At 52.8% G+C, this 20677-nt stretch overlaps 1 protein-coding gene across 1 annotated transcript; it reads left to right on the top strand.

The window, feature by feature from the left end:
• The first annotated feature begins 267 nt into the window (after nt 1-267).
• On the top strand, nt 268-19585 carry Crybg2 (crystallin beta-gamma domain containing 2). Its single transcript, XM_032896501.1, has 19 exons — nt 268-2730; nt 3107-3154; nt 3237-3349; nt 3476-3605; nt 6441-6580; nt 7746-7872; nt 8168-8203; nt 8488-8624; nt 8762-8888; nt 9144-9283; nt 9371-9497; nt 9867-9899; nt 10028-10140; nt 15340-15469; nt 16509-16648; nt 16931-17054; nt 18205-18363; nt 19140-19299; nt 19404-19585. The coding sequence occupies exons 1-19, from the start codon at nt 268-270 to the stop codon at nt 19490-19492; spliced, it is 4536 nt and encodes a 1511-aa protein (XP_032752392.1). The 3' UTR covers nt 19493-19585.
• The last annotated feature ends 1092 nt before the right edge of the window (nt 19586-20677 follow it).

Genomic DNA, 20677 nt, shown 5'->3' with positions numbered 1-20677 from the left:
GAAGTGGTGAGGTGAGCGCATAAGAGTCCCCGGCAACTCCAATCTGAGCGGAGACTTGTACTCCATTTTACAGATTTGGAAACAAAGGCCAAAGGGTCACATGACTTGCCTGAGGTTACTCAGCCTGGTCTGGGCCTGTCAGTTGCTTTGTGCTTTGGGGACCCCTCCTTTTACTTCCTGGTGCTCACCATTCTCCCTTTTTTTTCCATCGGTAGGGAGCCAGTCCACAGGGTGGCAGGGACATCTCGTGTTTTGCTGGAACCCAACATGGAAGAGACGGCTGGGTCGTCGGCCCGCGCTGAGGCCCGAGTGGTAAGCGCCACACTGACGTGGCGCCAAAGGCCTCCTGTCCAGGAAGAGAGCAGACATCGTTTTCACAAAGTGTCCCTGGTGTCAGGTGCCAGGACGGAAGCCCCCCAGGAGGATGTGTTTGAGCGTAGCTTCCGGCGAGAAGAAGTCAATGGCTTTGTTAAAAAGGAAGAAGAGATTGTCAATTGCCAGGGTCCCAGGGAGGAGTCTGGACCCATGAACTTCCAGAGCCATGGGCCTATCTTTTCCAAGAAATATATTCCACCCCCCAAGGAGAAAAGGCCAACGGTGAGACTGCAGGAGGCTGTGGATTGGGGTGATGGTGGCCCCCAGGCTCCTAGAACTGAACCACCGGGCATGGGATCCATGGCTAGGACTGAGTTATTGGTGCCCTTGCCTGGGCCTCGTGAGCCAAGTCCGCATCCCAATGTGGGCGTTACCAGCGGGGGTTCCAGGAATCGTGAGGAATGGCGTGTGACACGCACAGTGAGGACCACCACGACGACTGTGGTGGGAGGCCATGTGGACCGGCAAGTTAGCAGCTCTGTGAGTGTGGGGCCATCGGTGTCAGGTGAGGCCCTGCCAAGGGGCCGCAATGTGACCCGAACAATCCGGGCAGTGGTGGTGAGCCCCAGAGCCGAGGGCTCACCCAGCCGTAGCCAGGCCCTGGAGGTGCTGAGCAATCTCGTGCCCGCTGAGCGCATCCCCCCTGCCAGTCGAATCCCAAGGCTCACTATGTTTACCTCAAGGGGCTCCGGCCTGGGTGGCACGGTGGGAAACACCCTGGGACCACCACCTGAGACCAGCCCAGCTGAGCTGAAGACTAAAAGTTCAGCCCCGGCCCCAGTAGGCGTCCCTGAGGCTGCTCATCCTGCTCAGAACATAGATGTCCCTGCAGCCCAGCTAATCCAAGACCAAGGCGGAGTCTCGGATACCAGAACTGTGGAATCCTCAAGGCTACAGAGAACCTCCAGTCCTGTCCTGTTCCCCAACCAGACTTCTCAGAGCCAAGACCGAGCGCCCTCTTCTCCCAAGCCCCAGCCCTGTGCCTCCTCCCCTGCTCATTCCCCAGAGCAGCCTGTGGCACCCGCACGCCTCAAAGCCCAGTCCTCCCCTCATAGCCTACCCTCTGTGAAAGAAAAGTTTGCAGGTCTCCCTGTAGCCCCTGTCCCACCCATGACAGGGGTTGAGGTTACGAAGCCTGAAGCACCTCCTAGTCCATCCTCTCCGAGGAGGAAGGCTGTCCCTAGCTCACAAAGCCCTTGTGCTCCAGCGTCACCAAAGGATAAGTTTGTTCAGGGCCCTGAGAACGGGCCCAGTTCTGCTCTTACTCCGGAAGAGGTGTTCCCAGGGCCCCGTGTTCCTGCCCATTCCCACTCCCCAAAAGAGGTTCTGCAGGCCCGCGGTGCTCCCATTCCCTCATCCTCCAGGCCAACCACAGCTGTTCAGGATGCGGAAGGGGGTCCTTCCATCAAGAAGGAGATTGGCCAGGACCCTCGGAATAGCCCTCCCCGTTCCCTTCCTTGCAAAGGGGCTGTTGAAGGCCCCACAGCCCCTGCTCCCCTGACCCCCAAACAGGATGTGCTTGTCCAAGATTCTCCGGGGACCTCTCTCTCATCACCTACCCCAGAGGAATGTTTCCAGAGCCCTGCCGTGCCCCTTGCCCCACCTTCTTCAGAGGCCAAGAAGCCCCTCAGTCTAGAAGGCTCTCAGGCCCCAGAGCCAATGAAAGCAGAGGCCAGCACAGAGTCCCAGCTCATCCCGGATTCCACTGAGGGGACGGTGCCCTCAGAGCCATCTAGGGAGGAGGAGGAAGCAGCCTTGACGGCTGACCTGGAGATTTTCCTGGATACTCTGAGGAGCATGGAGCCCCCCGAGATCCTCCGAACTCACCGATTACCCCGAGCTCCACGGTCCTCCTACCTGGCCATGTATGCCACGCTACCTGCCATTGAAGAGGATCAGCTGGGGCCGTGCATGCCGGGACCCAGTCCCCAGGAGGGACCTTCGTTGGAAGAGGAGGAGGAGGAGCTAGAGAACCCCTATCTCAGCGATGATGAGAAACTCCAGAGAAGGCAGGAGAAAGCAGGCCCCTGCCCCTCCCTGGATCCCCACCCATCCAGGCCTGCTAAGGTCACCTGCTCTCCCATGGAGATGATGAAGAAGCTCGTAGCAGGGCAAGGCCCGGAACCTCAGCCCAGCAACCGGCCTACTTCCCGCCTGGGAGGCAGCCTTCTCTTCGGCAATCTGGTGCCAGCCAACAAGGACGCCTCTGCCCTGGAACCACTAGGCACAAAACTCTCTGCTCTGCCACCCCACGGAGCACCAGGGGTCAGGAAGGTGCCGGGACAGTTGCCCTTGCTCTGCAGTGGAGGGCCACCTCCAGAGAAGCCAGCACCTATCCAGCCCCCAGAAGGGTGGGTGAGTGACCTTGTAGGGCCAAGGGAGATACCTGGCCTCCCCTTGAATGGTTGAAGAGAGTAGTGTTGGGGTTCCAGGAGGCAGAGGGATTGGATCGGAGCTAAGTTGAATTTTGCAGTGCACACCATTGGGGCCTCGGTGTCCATGAGAGTATAACAGAGTGGATGGATTCCAAAAAGCTTGCTGCTTCTCACAGCCTGGAAGCTGGGGAAGCAAAGTCTTTTCAGCTCCCGGGACAGGGTGATGAGGCCCTGGGAACTGGAAGCGATGATGCAATCTCTGTTTGCTGTATCCTTGGAGTGGAGGCCAGACGGTCAAGCAGGGTGGGGGTGGGCGATGCTTACCCCATATATTTCTAACCCCGTCTCTGTCTCAGAGCCCAGCACTGAAGACCCAGGGCAAGCTGAACACCAGGCCTGGGAAGGTAGGCTCTTGGGGGCAAGTAGAGGCTGGCAGGGGGCAGTGTCTGGGGACAGGGCCTGAGGACACCTGCTCTGCTCTCTCAGGTGATCCTCTTCTCAGAGCCTGGCTGCCAGGGCAGAGGCAGGGAAGTCTGGGAAGATGTTGCTGATGCCTCAGCTTGGGCCTCTGTTGCTTCCATAAGGGTGATACGAGGCTGGTAAGTAGGGGAGTGCCCAGGGAAGAGGGCCCTGCTGTGACCCTGGGGTGAGGAAGGTGATGAGCCCTTAGGAAGTCTCTGGGCACTACCTCCTGCCCTGTGACCCCGGGGTTTCTGGGTCCACAGCTGGATACTATACGAACAGCCAGAGTTCCGGGGCCAGAAGCTGTTGCTGCCTGAAGGGGATGTGGAACTCAGAGCCCTGGCATCTACATGGAGTCTCCAAGGCATCGGTTCCCTGAAGAGGGCTGTGCGGGTGAGTGGGCAGCTGCCTAGAGCGACACCCTCTCCGGGGGTGGTGGCACAGGGGTGAGAGGGGGTCAGAATGGAGTCCCTCGGAGTTCCTAGCCATAGAGGCACTGAGAGAGAAAAGGACAGTTGGGGTACGCAGGCTGGTGTATCAGCGGGGCCTGTGCCCCTGGGTGAGCAAGCTGGAGATGTGTGAGAGTGTATATAGATCAGAATTAGGTCAGAGTGGTAGGAGTGGGCTGACATTCACCACTCTGGGCAAGGTTCCATGGAGCCTCTTTATTTACTTGTTCATATCTTGAGACACTCCCGTCTCATGTTTTTAATTAAAAGTTTTATTACATTTATTTGTGTGTGCGCACGCGCATGCTCAGAAATGCCTCAGCGTGAATGAATGCAGCCATCAGAGGACATTTTGCGAAGGTCACTTACTTCCCTCCCTCCTCCGGGTGGGTCCTGGAGAGCGAACCCCGATTGTCAGGCTGGGAAGGAGGCACCTTTTTATGCCCAGCCAGCTTGCCAACCCCACACATTTCTCATAGCCATTATGCGCCAGGCAATCTGGCACAGGTTTCCATCCACGACCCCTCCTTTGGCCAGACTCTGAGGGCCCTGGAGGACAATAGACCTGGCTGGGAACTTACAAATGTCTACTGGCTTCCAGGAAGAAAAACCATGAAGGAGAGTAATTTCTAGCCTTGAGACAACTCAATTTTTTTTTTTTTTGAGACTAGCTCTTAGATAAAAATAGAATGGTCTCGAATTCGCAATTCTCCTGCTTCAACCTCCCAAGGGTTGGCTGGGATGACAGAGGCCACCACAGCTGTAAATTCTGAGAGATGGGTGTATGGCTTGCAAAGTCCACATGACCTCGTGTCTATAAGGTGGAAGGGGCAGCATTGTTTTCGTAGCACAAGTAAGCAAACTACTGAGACTGAATTTGACCAAATGGTATCAGTCCCTAGAGAGAGGCAGAAACAATGCTTGAAACGAGGCCCATCAGACCCCTGGACGTTTGTGGGTGTCTGTTTTCTTTTGTTTGAGATAAGAGCTCACACTGAGCTCAAACTTAGGTAGAATTTACTATGTAGCCAGGGCTAACCATGAACTTGCATCAAAAGTCCTGCCTCAACTTCCCTAGCAATCTGCTTACAGGTATGGGCCACCACTGATGATGATGATGGTGATGATGGTGGTGGTGGTGGTGATGATGATGATGATGATGATTGACAGTTCCTGATGTCAGCCTAGGCTAGCCTCAGACTCACCATGTAGCCAAGGCTAGTCTTGAAGTCTCTGTCCTCTTGCCTCCGCCTCCCAGGTGCTGGGATTCCAGGCATGCACCAGTGCACCCAGCTAGTTGTGTTTTTAGTGAGGTGAGCACTGTTGCTCCCTCTCTGGTAAGGACTCCATCGTCCTGGCGCTGAGAGGCCAGGAGAACAGGGTGGCAGTTTTCAGAGGCGCTGCAGATAGGGCCATGTTGGCAGACAAGTCTCTACAAGACACAGTAAACTCACCCCTGTGGAGGAGGGCATGAGGCACAGGAGACAAACAAGATCTCTGAGGTTGCACAGTGCTGGAGTCACTTGATTCACTCAGCACTGAGGTAGCACCTACTGTGTGCCAGGCACGTGGGATGTTCTGGGTTGCAACACCAAACAGAACCCTTCTCTGTTCTCGGCTGCGTTGCTTATAAGCTGTGTGACCTGGGGTGGTTTGCTTAGGTGCGTTGAGCTTGACCTTCCTGTCTGTTTCTAGAGGGAGAACCATCCCTAGAGAGACTAAATCGGGTAGAATGTGGCCCTAGCACAATAGGCAGACGACTGATTATCATCTGAGTGAGGGAGTGGAAGTGGTTCTAGAGAGGAAACAATACCCAGAATGCAAAGGAAACCTTGGGAGGAGAATGCAGGCACCGGACACAGCCCCGCGGATCAGGGCGTTGGGAGGAGGGGGCTGGGAGCAGAGCTCGGTAGAGTGCCTGTCGTGCAAGTGTGGATCGTGATTCGGATTCCCCAGCACCCCATAAAACCAGGCACAGTGCCACCCGCCTTGTAATCCCAGCACTCAGGAGGACGAGGCAGAGAGATTAAAAAGATGAAGGTTGGGACTGATGAGGTGACTCGGTGACTTGTCCCCAGACCTGACAACCTGAGTTTGAACTCCTGGACCCGCATGGTGAAAGGAAAGGACCCATTCCTGCGAGTTGACCTCTGACTCCCAAGCACATGCTGTGGGGTGCCTGTGCCCCTTCACCCCACAGACAAACAAAAATCAAAAATATAATTTAAAAAAATAAATAAGCTTATGGTCACCGTTGGCCACACTGTGAGTTCAAGGTTCAAGGCTAGCCTGGACTACGTGAAACTGCCTAAGAAAACAAAACAAAACAAACAAACAAACAAAGCACCCTGCAGCATGGGGTGTGGTAAGAGACCTTGCCTGGCAGGTGCAAGGGCGTGGATTCTAGACACGGCATCCACACCAACAGTAACAAAAAGCCAGCCTGGACCAAGGTCAGAACTTGGCATCGAGGTGGCATCAGGAACTGGCTATGCACCTGACACCCCACCCCCTCCCAACAGTGGAAAGCCGGCCACCTAGGACAGGCAAGGCCTTGACACCACAGGTAGGGAAATTTGGTCTCAGGTTCCAAAAGTCCCGCAGGCCTGAGGTCACACTGGCTGGTCTTGTAGAGAACACTCCTCAGTTTCTGAGGAGACAACCAGCGGGCTTTCCCAGAAGCCCCTGGGATCCCTGCCAGGCTGGCAAGCCTTGGGAGCAGGTGAGGCGGAGAAGTCCATAGCTTGTACTTGAATGGTCCCCTCTTCTCCTTTCGCAGGACTACTGCACCCCGAGGATCAGCCTGTTCTCTGAGGAGGGCCTCAAGGGCAAGCCAGTGACGCTAATGGGAGACTTGAAAGACTCTCAAGGCCTGGAGAGACCCCTACAGGTGGCATCTGCCACTGTTACCACAGGACTGTGAGTCTGGCTGTCCTGGAATCCCTTGACATTCTCTGTGCCACCACATGCTGAGGACACAGAGGAGACTCCCAGTTCCCTTCCTCAAAATCAACCTGAGGGCCCAGCTCAGTGGTGCACATCTTTAATCACAGCGCTTGGTAGGAAAAAGCAGGCAGAATTCTGTGATTTTAGGCCAGTCTAGGTTACAGAGTGAGACTCTTGTCTCAAACAGAAAAAACAAAAACAAACAAACAAACAAAAAATCTCAGTCTCCTAGTAGGGACAGAGGTAAACAACTCAGAATGTTCTGGAAAGGGGGGGAGTGATGTGCACAGGGTTGCAGGGACTTACTAAAGTGCTAAAGTATCAAAAAGCCAGCTGAAGGTGGGGAGGTGGGGGGCTGGGTGTAGTCAAGAGGCCTTCCTGGAGGAGGGGACGCCTCAGTTGCTCGATGAGCCAGCTAAGAAGCTAAACTACAAGAGGACAGGAATTTGTATGTTCTATTCAGACCTGATCAGGCACATTAGAGTGGGATAGTCTTAGTCCGTGTGTTTTAGTCAGTTCTGTAATCCTGGTGTTGGAAGCCGGCCCTGAGGTATTTATTAACTATATGACAGGGGGAGGAGTCTCTCTGGAAGAGGGAGCAGCGTGTGAATAGAGGGATGATCCAGTAGAAACTTTGACACTATGAGGCACCGGGGAAGGAAGATCGTGGGCCTGTGTGTAGCTTGGCTTTCCTGCGGGGCTAATGAGAAGTATTAGGGTTTGAGGCAGGTGTGTGTGTACGAAAGAACTCTTGTCTGTTATGTGTAATTGGAAGGGGCTGGCCACAGGAAGGGACACCAAGGACCAGCTTCTAGAAAGGAGAGAGGATTGAAATGTCTTTTCTTCTTCTCCTCCTCTTCCTCTTCCTCTTCCTCCTCCTGCTCCTCCTCCTCCTCCTCCTCCTCCTCCTCTTCCTCCTCCTCCTCCTTCTTCTTCTTCTTTTTCCAGAGCTGGGGACCGAACCCAGGGCCTTGTGCTTGCTAGGCAAGCAAGAGTGAGCTAAATCCCCAATCCCTAATGTCTTTTCTTCTATCCCTGTGCAGGGACCTCTCCAAAGCCCTTCCTCCCCTCTAAACTGCCCCACTGTGCCCAGTGTATGTCCCAAGGACTTCAGTGTCATCTCTCTTTCTCCCCCCAGGTGGCTGTTATACCCCAAACCTTTCTTTGAAGACACTCCCTGTATCCTAGAACCTGGAGAGTACCCTACACTGGAGGCCTGGGGTACATCAGGCCCCAGTGTGGGTTCACTAAAGCCCATGAGATTGGTAAGGAGCATGGGACACCCACAGGCCCCTCTGTCCCTAGTCCCATGTGGGGTGGCCCTGCACCTGAGGCAGGAGATGGGGAATACCATAGATCATTGGTTCCTTGGTGACTCACTGCCCCAGAGCTCCTACTGGGACTCGGACTGGAGGAGGGAGAGGATTATAACCTGAGGTGTGGCACAGGGTGGATGGGAAGGAAAAGGGGAGTCTTAGGATCCAGGAAAATCTAGATTTCCCAGCCCTATTTGTCTTTAACCTCCTCTGGACAAGCCGTTCAGCCATGTCTTCTTTTCAGGGCTGCCCAAGTGTGGAGAAGCCAGGGGAGCCCAAGGTAAGGGGACAGACTCCAGATCAGAGGGTGTTTGGTGTGTCTGAGTGGTAATCACTGTGACCAGGACAGGAGATAGGGGCCTTGAGGGGCTGAGGGCACAGGGGCCTAGGAGGGCAGGCATGGTGGGTTCACTAGGCACCGGCTTTGGTGTGTGGTCCGGCCCGAGGTCAGAGGAGACAGCAATGCTAACTCAAAGGGAGGGCGGGGCTCCAGGTTGGTGTTGTGTAGAGCCATTCTTAGAAAGCCAAACTCAACATCTATCACCCTGCACCCCGTTCATCCAGGCTGTGGTGTATGAGGCTCCAGAGTTTCAGGGTCAGAGCTGGGAAGTAAGCAGAGACATCTACAACCTCCAGCAGCCTGAGGACAGCCAGAGTCCCCAGCTGACCTCCGTGGGGTCCCTGCGAATTCTTGGGGGCTGGTGAGGATTTAAAAGATTTCTTCTATTTGCCTGGTCCCTGTAGGTTTTTACCCTTGGAGGGTGGAGAGTGACTGGGGCTGTCTGGTAGTGTCCATCTTACCCATGGGCGTCTTGGCCTATCTTTCCCCTTCCTCTAGCTGGGTAGGCTACGAGAAGGAGGGTTTCCGGGGCCACCAGTACCTGCTAGAAGAGGGCGAATATGCTGACTGGTCACACTGGGGAGGCTATGATGAGCTGCTGACCTCCCTGCGGGTCATCCGGACGGTGAGCAGGGGCGACTGGGCTCTTTGGCCACACCCCAACTTCCACAGCACAATTTGAGAGAAGAATTTGCACCCCTCGGTCAGTTCTCCCTGGCGGAATGCTCCCAAGAGCTAGTCTCTCTCCCTCCTGTGGCGGCTTTTCCCCCAGGATATGCCTCACACCTAATGCCTGGGGTGGGCGACTTCCCTGAGGTTTGGGCACTCATACGGGTTTGCATCGGTGTATGGGAGAAACCTGACTGTCTCGGGGACCCAGGACTTTGGAGACCCGGCCGTGGTGCTGTTTGAGGACATGGACTTCCAGGGTCACAGAGTGGAGGTGAGTTCCGCACTGCCGGATGTGGAGCTAGCGCAGCACGGACCCAACACGCAAGCCATCCACGTGCTCAGCGGCGTGTGAGTAATCCCGGCCCCGGGCGCAGGGCGGACCCGGGAGCAGTGCCCACCCTGCCCTCGCCGACCCATCCCACGCCCTCCCCGCAGGTGGGTGGCCTATGAGCAAGTAGGCTTCTCCGGCGAACAGTACATCCTGGAGAAGGGCGTGTACCGCAACTGCGACGACTGGGGCTCCGGCAATTGCGCCCTTGGCTCCCTTCAGCCAGTTGTGCAGGTGTGTATCTGAACGATGGGCGTGGCCTAGGGGGCGGGCCGCTGGGCGGGGCCAGGTTGCTCGCCCTCGCTGCCTACTTAAGGCAGGACGAGGAAGACCTTAGCCAGGAGGGACAGAGGCGAAAGGATAGGCGGGGTGTTGGGGGCGGGAACTGGGGCCGCGCTAGGTCCGCGAAGGCAGTAGGAGGGGCTAGCAGTGCCGCGCGGGGGCGCGGGGCAGGGAAACGGGTAGATTTAGGGGCGGGGCATCTGGAAGGGGCGGAGCTTGTAGATGCTGGACAGCGGGATTGCCACAACGGTTTTGAATCTCAGTGGCTGAGGTTAGAGGCTGGCCTCCTCCTCCAGTCTCAGCGCTGATCTCTTCTTTCAGGTGGGGGAGAGTGATCTTCACTTTGTCTCGAAGGTAAGGAGGCGGCTGCACGGAGATCTGGGTGGGATCTTCACAGCCTCCGTGCCAAAACTTCCCTTGGCCTTTACCCCTGCCCATCCTCCTCACCTTTCACTCTAACCTCTTCACCTCTCTGTCTCCAGATTCAGCTTTTCTCAGGCCCCAACTTCCTGGGCGACCACATTTCCTTTGAAGATGACCAGGCCTCTCTGCCTGCTTCCTTCCATCCCCAGTCATGCCGTGTCCACGGTGGCAGGTGAGCAGGTGGATCAGATCGAGTCCAGAGTGCGGGAGAGGATGGGGAGGGGGCGCGGGACACACTGTCACACGATTTCCTTTCTTAAGATTAACTGCTATGTTCCGAGTCATAGAATAACCTTATAATGTGAAATGTAGCTCTGGAGATATTAGATAGTATAGTATAGAAAACCCCAAGAGAAGGGCATGTGGCCGTAATCTCAGCATTGGGGGGGGGCAGGGAAGGAGGGCTAGCCTTAGCTCAGTTACATAAGGGGTTTTAGGCCTGCGTGAGACTCTGTCTTAACAACAAGACTTGTTCTATTTATAACTGTGCTTTAAGGCAATCAGAGACTGGTGAGACAGCTCAGTGAGGAAGAACAATTGCAGTGCAGGTACGAGGTCCTTCCTGAGTTCAGTCCACATGAGCACAGAGGGCATGCGCATGCACACACACACACACACACACACACACACACACACACACACAACTCAGAGTTTTTAAAAATTCTGATTCCCTTCCAAAATTTCAGAAACTTTCAGGACTGCAGAGGTGGCTTAGTGGTTAAGAATACTTGCTGTTTTTTGCAGAGGACCCAAGTTTGATTCTCAGGACTCTCTTCTTGTCGGGCAGCTCAGACTCTCTCCACTTCTAGCTCCAGCTACGCCCTATGAGTCTGTGGAAGCCATCTGACTCAGACCCCTGCATTGGCTATAGGTCCATACGGGCTAGACACTTATACAAATGAAATAAGCTGTTGTTTTAAATCTAAAAGTAGCCAGGCGGTGGCTGGCAATGGGAAGGCAGAGGCAGGTAGTTCTCTGTGAGTCTAAGGCTAGCCCATTCTACAGAATGAGCTCCCAGGCAGCCAGGGGCACACAGAAGGAAATTCTTTCTTTCTTTCTTTCTTTCTTTCTTTCCTCATCTCTTTCTCTCTTTCTCTCTTTCTCTCTTTCTCTCTTTCTCTCTTTCTCTCTTTCTCTCTTTCTTTCTTTCTTTCTTTCTTTTATGGGTACACTGTAGCTGTCTTCAGACACACCAGATGAGGGCATCAGATCCCATTACATATGGTCGTGAGCCACCATATGGTTGCTGGGAATTGAACTCAGGGCCTCAGGAAGAGCATTCAGTGCTCTTAACCACTGAGCCATCTCTCCAGCCCCTGAAACCCTCTTTCAAAAAACAAGATAAAACAAAATATAAAAGTAGTTTTAAAATATTAGAAAGAACTTTTCTTAGAGCAGATGCCTGTGTTACCAGAAGCCTTGGATTCTATCTTAGCATTGGGGGTGTTGGGAGGAGGCCATAGAAAGGGTCTCCACACCCATATAGGCTCAGGTCACTACCCTGTCCATGTCCAGCCAACTCAGTTGCTGCTCTCAGGACTCAAGGAAGGTCACAAACTGCCTTGCTTGACTTGGTTCCATTCTGCCCACCTATCCTCTTTTCTCCCGTGTTTTCTACTATATATTTGTATGAGGGAATCTAATCATTTTACCTTTGTGTTCCCCATCTCCTGTCTTTCATGTTTACTTGATTACTTTCTGGTGTCTTTTTTTCCTCTCTCTTTTATCTGCTCGAACTGGTAGCGAAAGTGAGGGATTTGATGGAGTTGTCTGATTTTGTTGGCAAGTCTGTGTCATGGTGACATAAGCTTTTTGTTGCACAGATGTGAGACCCATGAGTCTTGTCCTCCTTCTTACCAAAGGGTAATTACCAAGTTTATTACTTCTTTCTTTAAAAAAGATTTATTTATTTATTATGAGTACACTGTAGCTGTCTTCAGACACACCAGAAGAGGTGACCCAGTACCAGGAAAACAAGCAATTTTGAGATAGCATCTTACTATGTAGACCAAACTAGCCTTGAACCCAGAGAGATCTACCTGCCTTTGTCTCCTTGGGTGTGTTACTGTGCCCAGCAAAGTTATTTATCACAGTGTTTTGAGGAGGGTCTCACTGTGGAGATCTGAGCTAGCAGACTTTTGGAGTCTGGTATGTTGCGGTCTGTGTAGTCACTCTTCCTGGGCATGCTCAGATTGCTCTGTCTTTGGAGCACAGTCTCTTGGTCCTTTGACGTGGCCCCAGTAGTCGGGGGAGCATCCTTGTTTCACAGGCACGACATGATGTCTCCCCAAAATGATTATGTCCGTTTCTTGCCCAAATCTAGAGTCAAAATTTTCCTAAGGCGTTCCAGTTTCCTTTATAGGAGATGGTAATTAGCACCCCAAATCTGCATACTAAGTGTTTCAAAATTATAATGCTTCTGTTGCTCCCCAGGGTGTTGAACTTAAGTCCAGTTCTTCCTCTCAGCCCCATGCTTCCAGAAATAACACTCAGATCTAAATACATTTACAAATACCTTGGCTATATAGCTAGGCTCTACTCTGACTAGAATCATAACTTAAAATAACCCATTTATATTAATCTATATTCTCATCACATCTTCCCATGCCTTGCTCTATCCCAGAATTCTTTTTGCCTCCTGGATGTCCCACCTTCTATTTCCTACTTATTCTTGATTGGCGTCACATCCATACAGACGTAAGATATTATTCTCTCCACACCAGAGTGGAGCCACCAGGAGCCGTGGGGCTCCTGTTTCTTTTTGCCCTCAGGACATTCTCTTTACATAGTTGGTAACAGTTAAAAAACTTCCTTTTGAGGAAATTTGAAGCCCATGTAGTAGGACATCCCTTTGAGAGGCTGCGGCAGCAGGATCATGCACGAGTCGAGGCCACCCTGAGGTTCTGAGACCCTGTCTCAAAAAAGCAAAAGTACACAAAGCCAGGTTCACAACTTTAATCCCAGCACTCGGAGAGTAGAGACAAGGTCTTACAATCATCCTTGTGAGTTTGAGGCGAGCCTGGAACACATGGGAAAAAGGAAATCTGAAAGGAATTTAAGATCATCTTTTTGAAAAAGATTTACTTATTTTTATTTTACGGGTTTGAATGTTTTACCTGCCTGTATATCAGTGTCTGTGTACCATGTGCATGCAGTTTCTGAGCAGACCAGAAGAGGGCGTCAGATGCCTGGAGCTGGAGTTAAAGGCAGTTGTGAGCCACCATGTGGATGCTGACTACCAAACCCAGGTCCTCTGCAAGAGCAGCCAGAGCTTTAAACTTCTTAGCCGTCTCTCTGGTCCCCGAAATAATCATTTTTGTCTGTGATTATGTTACAAACCTGACATATAGTTAAATTAATTTAATGTGGTTTTAACTTTTAGGAACACTTTATTTATGTATTTGTTTGCACAGGAAAGGGTTGGTCCCGGGTCCTCACACACACTAGGCAAGCATTCTACCAGTGAACTATGTACCCAAGTCCTGATTCTCTATTTTTTTTTTTTTTTGGAATAGTCTTTTTTTTTAAACTATTTATTTTATATATGTGAGTACACTGTCACTCTCTTCAGACACACCAGAAGAGGGCAATGGACCCCATTACAGATGGTCATGAGTCATGTGGGTGCTGGGATTTGAACTCAGGACCTCTAGAAGAGCAGTCAGTGCTCTTAACCACTGAGCCATCTCTCCAGCCCTGGAATAGTCTTTTTAAGATTATAAATTTAGGGGCAGGTGGATCTCTGTAAGTTTGAGGCCAGCCTGATCTACAAAGCGAGTCCAGGACAGCCAGTGCTCTGTTACACAGAGAAACCCTGTCTTGAAAAACAGAAAAAAGATTTTAAATTTCTACAGTTTAGCAGGTGTGGTGGTGCACACCTTTAATTCAACACTTACGAAGGCACAATCACTGAGTTCGAGGCCAGCCTGGTCTACAAAGTGGGTTCCAGGACAGCCAGAGCGACATAGTGAGACCCTGTCTAAATCAGTCAATCAATAACACAATTTATGCAAATAACAGTTTTTGCTGATGAGATATGGCTGGGTACGGGCAGAAATGCAGGAAAGGGAGGGGCTGGGGAAGGCGGCTTGCCAACTGGTTCAGAGCAGATGGAGAACACACAAACGTCACACCTGGCCAGGAACTTAGTAGTTTTAATGACAGAAGCTGTTTTCACAGCTCCTGTTGGAGCTCAGCTTCATCTAACAAGATGAAACTGTGTGACTTAAATAGCAGAAATAATTTTTCATACCACCCCCGCTCCTGCCCCTGCACCCTCCCTTGCTACGGAGAGCTGAGCTCTGGTCTCTTCTGGCTTTTGAGTCTGGTACTTTAGATCCTTCGGCCACCCAGACACCCATCTTCCCATTCTATTTTCTTATTTTACAGGGATGGGTTCAGGTCGGGGTTTCTCTGTGTAGCCCTGGCTAGCTGCCTTCAAACTCAGAGATCCACCTGCCCCTGCCCCTGCCCCTGCCCCTCTCTCAAGGGCTAGAATTAAAAGCATGCCCCCCACTGCCTAGCCCTCTTCCTGTTCTATTATTATTATTATTATTATTATTATTATTATATATGAGTACACTGCAGCTGTCTTCAGACACACCAGAAGAGGGCATCATATCCCATTATAGATGGTTGTGAGCCACCATGTGGTTGCTGGGATTTGAACTCAGGACCTCTGGAAGAGCAGTCAGTGCTCTTAACCGCTGAGCCATCTCTTCCTGTTCTTAGAAGGACACTCGTTCCAGCTTAGGGACCCCACCTCACAATGTCTTCTAAACCGAGGTACCTCTGGAAGGCCACACGTGGGGGACAGAAGTCGATCCTCTCCCTCCCCATACACCTCACAGCCATCGAGTTCCGGTGTCCAGCTTGGCAGTGGATGCCGTTACCCACAGAGCTGTCTCACTGTCTTTTACTCCTTTTTGAGACACTAAGCTGCCTAGGCTGGTCTGGAACTTGTATGACCCCCTGCTTCAGCCTACCGAGTAACCAGCAGGCCCAAGCTTAGCCAGTCCCCTGCTGGTGGACATTTGGGTCTCCACGTGCGCCCTCGGATACAGCACAGGCAGATTGCCCGACTCAGAGCGCCATGCTCCCCTGCAAAGGGCTGGCTTCAAACTCACCAAGACCTGAAGGGCGCCGCTGTGCCCGCCCCTTTTTCACTCCTCCTTTTCTTTCTTGCTCCCTTGCTCCGCTAAGTCCTTCCTACGTCTGACCCCTCGGTCCCGATGCTGTGTTGCCTGTCCACATGGACCTCTCCTTGATTAGAGGAAGGCCATCGAGTCCGCAGGCACAGCACTCAGGGTATGAGGTAGGTGTAGTACGAGCTAGGCTCTGATGTCGCCTTTCCCTATTTGTCCCCTTCCAGCTGGGTCCTGTTTGAGGACAAGAACTTTGAGGCAGACCAGCACATTGTGTCAGAGGGCGAGTACCCCACTCTTACAGCCATGGGCTGCCTGGCCTCCACGGTCCTGGGCTCTCTCCGGAAGATTCCCCTGGTGAGTTCCCCATCCAGACCCGAGCCACCACAGAGGTAGAGGGAGTGTCCTGTCTCACATACCAACTAGCGGACTGGATGAGCAATGGCTTCCAGAGTCTCTCTCAGTGCGCCCTTGACTCAGGCCCCTAAGGCAGCTCAACTGGCCAGGTGTTTATTGAGCACTCGATGAAATAGTTCCTGGAAGTACCAGACTTAGACAGCGGGACCTAAAGGTGGCAGTGCCCAGTGGTGTGTCCCAAACAGAAGTCCTACTGGAATGGGGCCAACTGACACTCAGACTAGCTGAGAGGCAGGGCCATCGCCCAGGTGATGGCCCATTCAGAGAGGGCCGTGAGGAGCAACCGGGAAGATGACAGTGCAGGAGAGAGCAGAAGGGCAAGGCAGGGAGAGGCTAACACAGTGACCCACAATGGAGGTAAAATGCTATTCCTGACAGAAGCCACATGCACACTGTGATAATGCTGTGGGGACGGGGAGAGCGACCGGGCACTGCTGAGTCAGAACCGCTGACATTTGCTGAGTCACCCTTCTCAAAGCCTTTCGAGTCCCAGAGCCACTCGTGTTTGTTAACAGAGCAGATGTGCCCCAGCTGCTTGGTCGTAGAGCTTCTGCCCCGTACCCTCACGTACAGTGGGCTGGGACAGTTAGACTTGGGTCTGGAGCTCAGATGTGGGGCTGTAAGTCATTGGTCTTGCCTTCTTCAGCCTCAGTGCTCTCTCTGCCAAACGGATTCCATGACAGCGTCTATCTCAAAGCGTTGTTGAGTTAGGATGGGATTAGACAGAGTGCAAAGCCATGGACAAAGGAGATCCTTATTGATCTCTGTGATTGGTTACCACCCCCGAGAAATGAGCAAGAGATGATGCGGAAGGAGCCCCGAGTTTCCAGCCTCCCCATTAGTTCTTAGGAGTGCCAACTCTGATAGCCAGGCACAGTGACGCACACCACAGATCCACGGTACGGACCTTGGGGTCCCAGGGCAGAGTGTGGGCTTGGAGATTTCATGGCCTCATCCGTCTCTCTTCCTCTAACCCCAGCACTTTTCAGAGCCCTCCCTGTCCCTCTTTGGCCTGGAGTGCTTCGAGGGGAAGGAGATCGAGCTGACTGGAGAGGTGCGAAGCCTTCAAGCCGAGGGCTTCAACAACCACGTGCTGTCTGTGCGCGTCCAGGGCGGCGTGTGAGTGTGTACCCCAAACTGTCTTGGGTGGTCGGTGGGGTGGGGACCCCGCCCCAGGCCAGAAAGCAGTACAGCCTGAGGGCCTCTGGCTCCCGGGGCTGGGTGGGTGCTGGGTCCTGAAAGCCCCCAATGTACACAAGAGCCTTTCCTCCTACTGCAGGCCCTCACCCTAGTGTGAGAGACGAGGGAGCAGAGGTTGTTCTAACACATGTGCCTTGTCTTCCACCTGTCTCTGTCTGTCTGTCTGTGTTCCTCTGCGTCTCTGGCACCTGCTGGGCACAGATGGGTAGTGTGTGAGCACGGTGACTTCCGGGGCCGCCAGTGGCTACTGGGGAGCTGCGAGATCACCAACTGGCTGACCTACAGCGGCACCCAGAGGGTGGGCTCCCTCTACCCCATCAAACAGGTAGGTAGAGTGCCTCAGGGGTGCGCCTGTCCTCTCATAAGCCTGTTGGTGTCGGGTCGCACGTGTCCCCTTGTATTGTCATCTTAGTCATTTTTCTCTAAATCAACCTGAAAACCAGACCATTTTGCCCTGTCCGGAAGGACATCGCAACATATACAATAAGCTTATTCACCAACACCGAAAATCATTTCACGCACGGAACTTGCGTGTGAGGGTGCATGGCCATCCCTGCTTGTCTAGAGGTTGGCTTCATTTCTCTACACATATGTTTCTAAGCTATGGCTCTGTGTGTGTGTGTGTGTGTGTCTTGTGTGTCTCTGTATGTGTGTGTATATCTATGTATTAAAGCAGGGACTCACTATGGCCCTTGTGGACTGCTTGTATAGCCCTAGCTGGCCTGGAAGTCTCTGTGTAGATCAGCCTGGCCTTAAACATCCGTCTGCCTCTGCCTCCCGAGTGCTGGGATTGGAAATGTGTGCCAACACGCCCAGATGTTTCCTCATCTATAAAATGGGGATAACATTTGTGTCCTGAGTGTTTTGAAGACCGATAATGACTACAGAACCAGCAGGCAGTGCTTCAGCAGGAAACACTGCTCAGATCATACCCAGGGCGTACACCATCCTGTCTGCTGCTCTCACCGCTGCAGAGCCACTTCAGATCTCTGGCCGTCTAGTGTCACTGTTCTTCTCTTTAGCTCTAGCATGTTCGTATGCATGCAGTTTTCCTTCTGTATGTGTGCGTGCCTGTGTGCGTGTGGACATATGTAGTCTTACAATCAGCTGTACCTGTAACAAGCGAGCATAGGTCGCTGGTATGGAACAGGCCGGGAGGATCTGTGTGTCAGTTACGATGTGAACACAATGGCCACGTAGACCTGTGGAATTGTTTGTGCTTCCTATAAACTGTGCCACCTTGTGGACTGTGGGGATACCTGCCAGGGTCCCTAAACACACGTGTAGATATCTATGGTTAAAGAACTATGTACATTCGTTATGCATGTAGTATGGGCGTGTCAAAAAGATGTGACTATGACAGGGGGAAAGTTTGGAGGCAGGGAAGGTTTGGGAGTGTGGGTCCCTTAGAGGTCCAGAGTTGAGGGAGGTCGGGCGTCCCTGACGGCAGCTTCTCAGCCTCTTCTCATCGTCAGCGCCGAGCCTATTTCCGCCTGTGGAATGCAGCACTAGGGGGATTCCTGTCAGTGCCCGACCACGTGGAGGACATGAAGGCAGGCCGTGTGGTGGTCTCGGAGCCCCGAGCTGGAGGCAGCTGCATCTGGTACTATGAAGAGGGACTGCTGAAGAACCAGGTAGGGTCCTGGAGCTTGCTCTGCTACTGAGCCTAGGCTTGCCAGCCGGCCTTGGGAAGCCCCAGCCCAGTTAGAAGCAAGATTCATACGGCCGGGGGTTGGGGATTTGGCTCAGTGGTAGAGCGCTTACCTAGGAAGCGCAAGGTCCTGGGTTCGGTCCCCAGCCCCGGGAAAAAAAAAAAAAAAAAAAAGATTCATACGGCCCAGAAGTAGAGAACGCAAGCTCATTGACCCTTCTCATGTGAAATCTTCAAATAAGCAGTACTGAGGGCTGGAGAAATGGCACAGCAGCTAAAAGCTCTCGTTGCTTTTGCAGGGGGCTTGAATTCAGTTCCCAGCATAAAATGAGGGAAAGCCATCCCTAATTCCAGGTCCAGAGGTCTGACATCTTCTGACCTCTGTGGGCACCAGGCATATACCTGTTGCACAGACATACATGCAGTCAGAACACTCATAAAAGAAAGAAACGTAAAAAAGTGATGATGACACTTGCCTAGGGCCACAGTTATAAGAGCCAGCATTCAAAACCAGCGCTCGAGCTGGGCAGGATGGCACATGCCCTTTGTTACATCACCCAGGAGACAGAGACGGTCGCCTGTCTATGAGCTCGAGACCAGCCTGTTCCAGATAGCAAGTTCTGGGCTAGCCAGAGCGCCACAGAGAGATACTTGTCCCAGACAAAGTAGGCAGCAGCAGCAACAAGAATCCAGTGAGCCAAGGGTAGCTTGATTCTTCCTGTGGGGAATGCCGAATCTCATGATCCTCTGGGGCCTCAGGTGGCCCCCACCATGAGCCTACAGGTGATTGGACCTCCCAGCCCAGGCTCCAAAGTAGTACTCTGGGCCGAGAGCCGCCTACCACGCCAAACCTGGAGCATCAGTGAATTGGGTCACATCTGCAGCCAGATGTTTGAAGGCCAGATCCTGGACGTGAAGGGTAATGTAGGCTGGCAGGAGTGGGGTGGGGCGTGCGCAAAAAGGGACCAAGGACAGGGCCGCATCCAGCACTCTCTGACCATCTTTGAATCTCACCCCCCTCAGGTGGCCGAGGTTATGACCGGGACCATGTGGTGCTGTGGGAACCAACCAAGGACAGGCCTTCCCAGATCTGGTCGGTCCATGTACTTTGAACCAACCTCATCACCAGTTTCCTGCTGGAGGTGTTTGCCAGGATGAAATATTTTATACAGATTTTTCTGTGAAATAAGCTATTTTCTACTATGCGGCCGGCATTGTCATCTTTGCGCCTTGATGTTGGGGGTGGAGAGGGACCACTTGCCCTTCTCAGTCCTCTCCCAGTTAGTTTCTTCCTGTATAGCCTCCCCATGCCACCAGAGGGAGCTCCACACCCACACTGCCTGGTGTGTCACCCCATTCTGTCTCTCTGATTTTGGGGACCGGGCACAACCATTACATTAGCCAAGCCTCTGTGGTTCCCACCCCAGTGCAGGACTCTGACAGGTGTTCAGGGAACAGAAGCGGAGGCTGTCACACTTGGAAGAGGTACGTCCCTGACACACGGGATGGGGAGGAGCTGGCCAGGCCAGATAGAAGGAGTTGCAGAAAGTATTCCAGGGGTACGGATGGATCCAAGGTGGGAATTTCAAGGTTCAGTCTGGGAGACCACAGTGGGCAGGGCAAGAAAGATAGGAGGGTCTACCATCCTGCTGCTTCTAACTCTAGTGCCAAAGCCTGAAAGTTTGGCCTTGATCAGAAAAGCCAGGAGAGGGCTGGAGAGATGGCTCAGTGGTTAAGAGCACTGACTGCTCTTCCTGAGGCCCTGAGTTCAATTCCCAGCAACCACATGGTGGCTCACAACCACCTGTAATGGGATCCGATGCCCTCTTCTGGTGTGTCTGAAGACTGCTACAGTGTACTCATAAATAAATAAAAATAAACAAATCTTAAAAGAAAAGAAAAGCCAGGAGAGGGGGTTGGGTCTCTAGATGAGTGGCAGGTCAGGATATCAGAGACCTAGAGCTGCTGGGAGGACACCAAGGCAAGGACCCTTGGGAACCAGTCTGGGCTTCCTTCTCTCCTCCAAAGACCACCCCAAGTCCAGGAGGGGATGATGTAGAGGAGCCGTTTGTCCTTCCTGCCTTCCTTGGCTGGGAGTGTGAGTGGTGACCCTTGCCTCGTCATCCTCTAACCCAGTGATAAGATGGCACGGTCAGGCAACTCAGAAGCCGCCCTTCTGCAAACCCTCCCAGACCTGGGCTGCTTCTGGGTCTGTAGTCGTCCAGTTGGGAATTTTGAGAGAAACAGAGCCCAGTGGTATACGATCTCCCTGTGATCAGTGTGAAGACATCTCGGTC

The sequence above is a fragment of the Rattus rattus genome, chromosome 1 (genome assembly GCF_011064425.1).
Source record: "Rattus rattus isolate New Zealand chromosome 1, Rrattus_CSIRO_v1, whole genome shotgun sequence".
Lineage (NCBI taxonomy): Eukaryota > Metazoa > Chordata > Mammalia > Rodentia > Muridae > Rattus > Rattus rattus.
The sequence above is the reverse complement of the archived record's forward strand: the minus strand, read 5'-3'. Positions and strand labels throughout refer to the sequence as shown.